Source organism: Trypanosoma grayi (genome assembly GCF_000691245.1).
Source record: "Trypanosoma grayi strain ANR4 Tgr_608_V1, whole genome shotgun sequence".
In the NCBI taxonomy this organism is placed as follows: Eukaryota; Euglenozoa; class Kinetoplastea; order Trypanosomatida; family Trypanosomatidae; genus Trypanosoma; species Trypanosoma grayi.
The window spans coordinates 1,632-10,700 of NW_008826227.1; the positions used below are offsets into that span (position 1 = coordinate 1,632).

The 9,069-nt window shown below is 58.4% G+C and overlaps 4 protein-coding genes across 4 annotated transcripts; all 4 read right to left on the reverse strand.

The window, feature by feature from the left end:
• Positions 1–25: 25 nt before the first annotated feature.
• DQ04_06081010 (Cytochrome c oxidase assembly protein COX19) lies at positions 26–460 on the reverse strand (the record flags this gene model as incomplete). The annotated part of the gene is made up of 1 exon (XM_009314528.1): positions 26–460. One exon carries the CDS (start codon positions 458–460, stop codon positions 26–28), a length of 435 nt encoding a protein of 144 aa, XP_009312803.1.
• Positions 461–1,302: 842 nt separating this feature from the next.
• Positions 1,303–3,681, reverse strand: DQ04_06081020 (hypothetical protein; the record flags this gene model as incomplete). The annotated part of the gene is made up of 1 exon (XM_009314529.1): positions 1,303–3,681. One exon carries the CDS (start codon positions 3,679–3,681, stop codon positions 1,303–1,305), a length of 2,379 nt encoding a protein of 792 aa, XP_009312804.1.
• Positions 3,682–3,881: 200 nt separating this feature from the next.
• Positions 3,882–6,119, reverse strand: DQ04_06081030 (hypothetical protein; the record flags this gene model as incomplete). Its single annotated transcript, XM_009314530.1, has 1 exon — positions 3,882–6,119. One exon carries the CDS (start codon positions 6,117–6,119, stop codon positions 3,882–3,884), a length of 2,238 nt encoding a protein of 745 aa, XP_009312805.1.
• Positions 6,120–6,381: 262 nt separating this feature from the next.
• Positions 6,382–7,974, reverse strand: DQ04_06081040 (hypothetical protein; the record flags this gene model as incomplete). The annotated part of the gene is made up of 1 exon (XM_009314531.1): positions 6,382–7,974. The coding sequence occupies one exon, from the start codon at positions 7,972–7,974 to the stop codon at positions 6,382–6,384; it is 1,593 nt and encodes a 530-aa protein (XP_009312806.1).
• Positions 7,975–9,069: the final 1,095 nt, after the last annotated feature.

The window sequence follows — 9,069 nt, forward strand, 5'->3', positions numbered from 1 at the left end:
CTTTCGAGTGCTCTCAGCCTCTTCGCTACGTACCGCCCTTTTCTTCCTTCGGCTTTGTATCCGCGCCGCTGCTGCCCTTCTCCCGCTCATATCCATCCGGCACCTGCAGGTCGTCGCGTTTGTAGTTCTCCTCCCACACCACCGTAACCTGATTCATCTTCTGCCGCAGCCACTGTTGTTTGAGGTCAATGCGGTGCTGCCGCGTCGGCACAAACTCCGTCTTGGGAAGGCCGAAGCCTTCGAGGTCGGCCGCCTTCATTAGGCCGCGATCCATACGGCACTGCAGGTACGACCGCACCTGGTCCCGGCACATGGGCGTGACGTACTCGTTTTGCTTCAGGCACGTGTAGTAGTCCTCGATCTGGCTCTTGCACTCGCGGTAGTGGTCGAGGGGGAAGGCACCCAAATCAGGCGCCTTGACGCTCACGCGCATGCTGTTCGCAGTGACACCGTTCGCCATCCTTTTCGTCGGGTTGTTTCTCTGCCCAAATATGCCGCCTACCGCTGCCTGCTGCTATATTGATGTCTCACTCAAAGACACAGACTCAACCCACTACTGCTTTCCTTTATTCGCTTTATATATATGTATAGTGACACCTGAGAACCTGGGTAACCGCCTTTTCATATAAGAGGGGAAGAGAGAGAGAGAGAGAGAGAGAGAATAATCTAACTTTTCGCTTCTCTCTTCACCCCATCAGGTGAAGGCTGCCACATGGACACACACGTACATACAAGTACAAACAACACCAAGTAGGATCCAGTTGCCCCCCTCCGACAACATTTTGATTCGTCTTGAATGAAGACAACATCACCTGCCGCCCCGTCNATATATGTATAGTGACACCTGAGAACCTGGGTAACCGCCTTTTCATATAAGAGGGGAAGAGAGAGAGAGAGAGAGAGAGAGAGAGAGAGAGAATAATCTAACTTTTCGCTTCTCTCTTCACCCCATCAGGTGAAGGCTGCCACATGGACACACACGTACATACAAGTACAAACAACACCAAGTAGGATCCAGTTGCTCCCCTCCGACAACATTTTGATTCGTCTTGAATGAAGACAACATCACCTGCCGCCCCGTCCTCCTCCTTCACCCCTGCCACACACACACACACATCAGGTCAGCAGGGGATCTGTTGTGTGCAGCGCATTGATACACTTTTTCAAAAAAAAAAAGCAAACACACGATAAAGTAAAAATAAATACTATCGATCAAACAACAAGCAACAAAAAAAAATACGATAACCATTCAGCTGTGCCCCCGCACACTCTCAACCAAATTACTCTCGAAGACCACCCGCGTCAGACTGTGGGGAGGTGAACACGTCGTGGGGCATATAAGTGGCTCGGGCTGGGCGCGCTGCGGGAGCCATCCGCAACCACGCGCATGAACTCTTCTGTAGTCAGCGAGTGCGTGGAGCGCATGGAAGAGCGCTGGTGCCGCGGCGACTCCTCCAAGGGGCTCGGCGAGCGCACCAGCGCGTCCCCGGCTACAGGAGACGCATAGACGGCGGTGAAGTGCGTGAGTTGCCGCTTTGTTTCCACTTCCGCCTCCCCGAGTGGGTTGGCCACTGTCGCTACCGCTCTCTGTTCGATCTCCTCTACGCGCCTACAGGCCAGTAGGGCGACGCAGCACTCCAGCAGATCACCTCCGTGACGCGAGAACGCTTCGTCGCGCTCCACAACAGCACGCGCGGCCGCCTCACGCTCTACGAGCACGTCAAAACCGACCGAGCACTGCAGCAGACGTAGCCGGCGCTCAAATCTGAACTGATCCTCCAACCGATGCCGCGTCTCATCGGCGATAAGCTGCTGGCGGCGCTCGCCGAAGCGGCGGAAAAGCCGTTCCCATTGCCGCTGCTCATCCTCGCGGAGCTGCAGTGCACCCGCTTCGCACTCCTGCAGGAACGGCAGCACCACGGAGGCCACGGTGGGAAAAGAAGGAAAGTGGCCGACCCGATACATCGACATGGCCTCAGCGTCCAGCGTGACACGGTCGTGCGCCTCGTCGAGCTGCAACGCCTCAACCGCCTCGCGCACGTAGCGCCGCTGCGGGGACTCCATGTTGCGTGCCATGTAGAACGCCTCTTCACGCTCCCGTGCCAGTCGCTCAGCGTACTCGCGCTCTCCGCAATGCAGCAGCGAGTTGCTAGCTGCGTCGTACACGAGCTCCCCTACCGCATCGTTCATCGTATCGCTCGCTTCGCTGAGCAGCAGCGCGGAGTAGCTAAACAGAGGCTTCTGCGAGTCCTCCGCATAGGCACCACCACCACCAGCAGCAGCAGCACCGCTGGAGCCCCACAACTCCATTACAAGCGCTACATCCTCTACGCAGCCGCACTGAGCGAGGTGCTGTAGCACACGCCGCTCGTAGCACTGCACAAGACGGGACGCCAGCGGCACGGAGCGGAAGGACGCGTCGGGCGGAATACCAAATACCATGGAGAGCGTCACACCGTCATCCGGCTCACCTGTGGCGCGTGCCGGCGCCGCGTAGATCTCAAGCAGCACGTACCCGTTGCCTAAGCTACTGTAAGAAGCTGTGCAGCTGCTGCCGAAGCTGTGCGGCAGCGGGATGGACATAAGCACGCAGGCCTGTGCAGGGCGGTTGAGCAGCGCCGCCACCGCGTCCACCTCCTCGACCACCTCCTGCTTGCTGCGAGGCGGCGGGACATGCACCACGTGCAGGGAGAGCCTACTTGCAAGAACGTGGATGGAGCTTGGACAGAGGGCAACGTCTTCCTTTGAGGCTTCGCAGGAACCGTCCACGACACTGACAGGTAGCGAAGGAAGTGCGCCGCCGTCGCGCAGATAGGCGTCCACGTGAGGAAGCGAGCCCTCGAGGTGTTGTGCAGCACGAGAAAGCGTGAACACACCACCAATAAACGGTGAGTCAGTCCAGTGACTTTCGCCCGGCAAGACACGCACGTACGTCGGCTCTTTTCCCTCTTCTTCTGGTGCTGCCACACCTGCGCCATCACCAGCTGCGCTGTGCCTAGCCTCGTCAAACGGATCATCGCTCCTCCACAGCGCTTCAGCTTCTGCTTCTGCATCATCCTGCACCTCTTCACACCCGTCTGCCAGCATCGGTGGCGGCGCCTGCTGCTGCTGCTGCTGTTGTTGTTGTTGCTCTTCTTCTTGTTCGCCTTCTCGGTGTCCTGTCTCACTCGTTTGAGGTGCTTCTGCCCCCTCGGCCTTCTCTTCATCCCCTGTCGTTTCAAAGTAATAATAGTTCCCATCAGCGTCGTAATAGCCATAATCGTCGTAGTAGTAATCCTCGTCCTCGTTGTAGTACACTTCCTGCTCGCCTCCCTGGTTTGCTTCATCCTCTTCAACGTGCTGCCTGTGCTCAGCCTCTACTTCCTCTTGTTGTCTCTGGCGCTCCAGCCTCAGCCGCCTCTCCTCCTCCCTCGCCTGCTGCTGCTGCTGGGCCCTGAGCACCTCCAACACCCCCGCTCGCCGTCCACGGCCGGTCGAGAACGCGATCAAGCGAGAAGCGTAGTAAACATCAGGGACGGTTTCATGCTGCGGCTGCAGCTTCGAAGAGCATTGGCTCTCACTCCGGCAGATACTCGCGAGAATGCGGTACTGCTCGTTGGACGGACACAACTGCAGAAAGCTGGTGGCGTCATACTGGCACGGGAGCCGCACCGCGTTTCTACCCAACAAGACATCGTCCATTCTCGCTTACTCCTGCTTCTTTCTTCTTTTCCTTCCCCTTCCGTTGCCTGCCCTCCCGAGGAAGACTCCTTTACACCACACAACAGGGCAGAGAGAGAGAGAGAGCGAAATAGGCGCCAAGACAAAAAAACACACACAGCCACGGACCGCATTCCACGACGCAAACTCCAGTGGGAGTTCATATACTTCGCACCCATTCGTCAATCGCTCAAGACCACATCGACACCTTCGAGCGACGAAAGAGACGAGAGCGACGAGGACTCCTCACTACTCGCCCTGTGCGGCGCCACAGGCAGACTTCTGCCGTGTGATTCTGCTGCCGCCGCAACGGAATGGGACTGACTGCGCGGCGGGCACAACGCCAGCAGCACCTCAAGCGGCACGTCCCACTCCTCACACGGACCACGGGGAAAATTCGCACCGACAGCATCAAGCGGCACTGCCTCCTGCGACAGCGCCGATATCTGACCCTGCGCTGTGGCTTGCTCAGTCCCAGTAGTCGTTGTTGTTGTCATTGTCGCCCGGGGCGCCGAGCTTAGTCGCTGCAGCTGCTGCTGCTGCTGCCCCTGCGACGGTGTGCCCGACACACCAGCGGCTGCGGCGTGCCTACGGAAGAGATCCACCGGAGGATGGACGAATGGGTCGTATGCGGAGAACGGCGATGGGGCGCTGAGCGACGCAGAGGGCCTGCTCGGTCTGTCGGGTGTTGTTGTTCCCATCGATAGCTCCTTGTCCCCACCACCGCCGCCGTCGTGCAGCTGCTGCGACGATTCCGCCTCACGTGGGCGACGGCGGCGCACGGGCTGCAGCGCCGCATCAGAGGTGATGTTTAACGAGGCGACAATGACGCGAATGGACGGGTAGCAGAAGAAGGGCCGCGCAAGGTACAGATGCTCCCCCGCAACGATGGGGGTGGAGCGAAAGCTCGCTGCCGTCAGAACCACTGTCCAGGAGTCATTCAATACTGTTACACCGTCCACAACCGCATCCAGTTGCTGCTGCTCCAACGATGGTGCTGCAGTGCCGCAACCGTGGAGTTCCTTCGCCGTTTCCGCCTCCATCCACACGATCTCGCCGCGCACGCAGTAGAGGGAGAAGGCGCAATCCAACATTGTCACCAGAAGTTTAAGCTGCACACCGCTCGTCTCCAGTGACTCGATGGCTCCCGCCTCGGTGGTGCGGCGCACGGCGGCACCGTCCAGTTTCCACTCCTCGAAGGAGCGCACAAGGTACGCCACAACACGCGCCGAAGTCAGGTTGTCAGACAACGGCTTCAGTGCCGCGCTCATGCCACTGCGGCCCCCACTGCGCCTCGCGTGGCCTTGCAGCATGGCGGAGAGCGCCGCCTTTCCGAGCGAGTGGCGCGGCAGAAGGTAGCTGTCCTCCTCGTCCTCCGCAGCAAACACATCAACGAAGCAACGCCGCCCCACATCCCGACCCACTGCAGCAGCAGTAGATTGGGCCCACGCCTCGTCATCTCTGGCTTCAGCCGCGTCCAGAATTGTGGCGAGCGACGTACGCCCCCCGCTCGATGGCCGCGGCGCCTCTTCACCATCCGCCCAGAGACCGTGCAGCGAACTGGCGCTTCTGCGAGACGACTTCGTGGACGCGCGCGGCATCGGTGCGCACTTCTGTGTTGAAAGTACTGCTGTGTGGCCGTTGCGCGGTGAGGGCACTTTCTTCCCCTCGTGCATCTCTTCACAATCAAAGAGCTTCGCCCAGGTGCGTTGACGCGAAGTTTTTCCCGTCTCTTCGTTTTCAAGTGTGACAGGAGGACTCAGACGGCGTTGGTACTGACGGCTTGCACGTGATTGCTCATTCACTGAAGGCCACCGCGGGGCCTGTCGTGCCGTATCACCTTTTAACCCTTCCTCCTCATTGTCGTCAAAGTCGGAAATAGCGTCGTATTCCTCTCCCGACTGCTCTTCAGCACGCGTGGCGTCGACACGGCGCGACGGCAAAAGGTGTCGGAGACTTCGCGTGAGGTCTGGCTGATGCGTGATCGAAACAGCAGCATTAGTATTAGTAGAATAAGGATTGNTAGGAGGAGCAGCACTGTTTACGGCTGTGGCGTTGCGGTTGGCGTCCGACGCTGTTACTCTGTCACGTGGAAGCCGTTGTGCCACTGGTTCCTCACTGCAGCTGTCTCGGCCAGCTCTTGTGCCCTCCTTGCCGCGCAGGTGCCCGAGGACGTCAAGCATCGTGCGCCGCGTGGCGGATTGGAGTGCGTGAGGAATGCGAACAGCCTGCCCCATTGTCATTGTGTCTGTCGCTGATCTGCTCACTCCATGTGGCTGCTGCTGCTGCTGTGTGGCCGCACCATCAGCTGTGTAGCGGTGCAGTTGATCGCCCACATCCAGCATAGCAGAAGATCGAAGGATGCATTCCGCGTCCTCGTCGTATGTGCTCCTATTGGATGCTGCCAGGCTGCCCGACATCAATGCAAAGATGTGCCTGTGCTTGTGCTCGCGTGTCCTATGTGCCCTTCGGCCCAGTGTGCAAAGCACCACCACTTTGCACACACACAATGCAGAAGGGAATGAAAGAAATGTGCAAAGGAATGCGGCTGGATGCCCGAAGAAAATAATCTAGCGGGGAACAGTGAGAGCGTGCAATCAAATGCGCCATGCCACGTGCAACACGTCCAGAGCTTCGCTCTATGGCATAATATACAGAGGCTCCCCCACCCACCCCTGCACATCACGCTTGCTGGACTGTGCCGTCTGCAACGCCTCTTCCTCTTCCTCCTTCCCTCGTCAAGAGTTCCGCCATGAGAGCGTCTTGCTGCTGCCTCGCCATCTCGCGCCAGGCAGCCTCCCGTGCCATGAGGGCGTAAGTGTCCATTGCCAGCGTGTCCACTGAACTTCCCTCACGCCATGCCGGAATGCCGTGCAATTCAATGCGCTGAGTGGGAGCGGCAAGAGGCACCGCTCGCAGCACAACCCGCTGCCGCTGCTGCTTAGCTTCCTTCGTTGTTTCCCCAACACAACGCCTTTCAGGAGGAATAGTAGGCGCTTCTTGTGGATGTGGTTGAGGCACCTCAGATGACGGCTGCTGCTGCTGCTGCTGTTGTTGTTCTTGCCGGTACCACGTTTCCCAGGCGAGGACCTTGCGTTCTGCTGACTCCAGTTTCACTCGCAGGTCACACACCTCCGCTGCTAACCCAGTCGCATTCGCGCTGCTCGTTTCCTGCCACACAGAAGCACCAGCGGGGGATGAGGTAGCATCACTGACACCAGGCCCTTTGCTCTTGCTGTCGGGTGTTACCACTGGTGGAGGAACGGCACCTGTGCTAGCCGCAACAACGGAAGGAGCGGTTGCCTGTTCCACAACCCCTGTGCCACTCGGCGGCAAGACTATTTGTCCGACTTGCCGTCGAAGCCCCTCCACCTCGGCGGCACCGCGTTTCAGCTCCGCTTCGCAGCTCTCCAGAGCGGCACTCATGCGTTGCGTCTCCGCACGGAGGTGCGCTACTTCTTCCTGTGCCCGTAGCAGGTGCGCCACCAAGGTCGTATCCTGTTGCTGTTCCTGTGAGGGCGTAAAGGAGGTCGTTGGTGTCGGGGACAACGCGGGCGAGAGATGCGTTGCCACCGATGGCCGCTCCTCCAGGAGTGAGCGGAGAAGCGTGTCACGCTGCTCGACCACAGCAGTGGCCTCCGCGAGGTCCCTACAAAGTGTTGTATTGTGACGCACGAGTTCCCGCACGAGCTGCTCCAACCCATCCACCCGCTGTGTCTCCGACGCGCTGGCGTGGTCAGGCTGCACGACAGGCGGGCTGTCCGCCTGCGTCGTTGTGACATCCTTTACACTCTGCTTCTGCTGCTGTTGTTGTTGATAGTGCGTATTCCCCTGCAGAATTGGTGGAATGAGGACGAGGCTGGGCGAGGACACGCCGGCCGTGGTAGCGGTGGTACCGCTACCGCCGTCACGCCGCGCCGACGCCGCAGCCGTTGGGTGCGCAGCAGTGAAATACACATCGGATGTCATGGTGGCCGCGTCAGCCTGGCCGCGGCGGCGCACAGCCGCAATGTTGCCGAGGCCAGAGCGGAGCAGCTGCACTTCGCACTCCAGAACGCGTATCTGCGCGCGCAGGTTCTCCTCCATCGCGCCTGGTGCCCCTTGCGCCGCTGGCGTGCTGCCGGCGTCGGTGTCGCGGTGCAACTTCGTCGTGGGCTTCCGAACGCGCGGCCACCAGCAGTTCTGAATGCCCTGGCAGCCGTGCTGCTGGCAGTAGAGGCAGCGCCGCCCACGCGAGAGTGGCTGCTGCTGCTGGACGCCGCTCAGCCCGAACATATCTATGTCTGATGCACACGCCCTTCTCCCCCTCTCACTGTCTCTACAGATCAACAGTAGAAACTGAAAACGAGATGAAGTAGCACGAACGCAACAAGAAAATGAGGGCACTCAGACGCACACAAACCGTTTCTTTTAGCGGAGTCTTACAAGAATGAAATGAGGTGAACGGAAAATATCCACGTGGGCCTCCTGTCTCCCAAGTGTATACAGCGTAATTTAGGCTCCCACATGAGTAGGCCACAGGATGGCAACGCTGGTACAACCAATGAAAAGGGAGAAATCCGAGCGTGCGTGCGGGTGGGAAACGCATATTTGGTACAGTGTGTCTTGCTTCGTTATTTTTCAGTCTTTTTTTTTTTAAACCTTTCCGTGTTTCAGTTTTCGTGGTGGTGGTGGTGGTGATGTCTGTGGTGGCGGGGAGGCAGGAACACTATGAGCGAATGAGGGCGCAAGCAAAGAAAAGACGAATGAGACCAGCCCATGATCCTGCTGCTGCTGCTTGCAGCCCCGCCTTTGGCTCATTGCTGTCCCTGCTATCACTGCGCCTACACGCGCATCCCCCCCTTTTTTTTTGTGACAGAACGCACAGACAGGCACACACAAGCACACACACACGCCTCTACATCAGCCCTTTTACAACAACGATCATCTTCCCCGCTTTCAAACCATATTTGCTGTTTTCCTGTTCCTTTCCCCCTCTATTTCTCTTGTTCTGTTTTTGTTTTTTTCTGTTTTTTTTCTTGTTTTCCTTCTGATTTCCTCATTTGTCTGATGCTGTTGCTGCTACATCGTACTCTGTCGTCTACAACGTGCCTCATTGTTTTCTTTGTCCCCATCCCCCCTTTCAATTTTCATTTTCTTTTCTCTTTTCCTGCCTCTCATTTCTTGTTTCACTTGTGTTGTCGTTTCCCTCTCTCCATTTCTTTCTTCTTTCCACCTCGCCCCGGCAGGTGCTTGTGCGCATGCCGGGCGGTGCTACAGCTCGTGTTCATCCATCGCGTCGATGATCGCCTGCTGCAGGCTGCGAGCGGACTCCGTGGCACGTGCGTTGTACGAGAGGCGCACCGCGTCGAGCTGTGCCTTCGCCTGCTG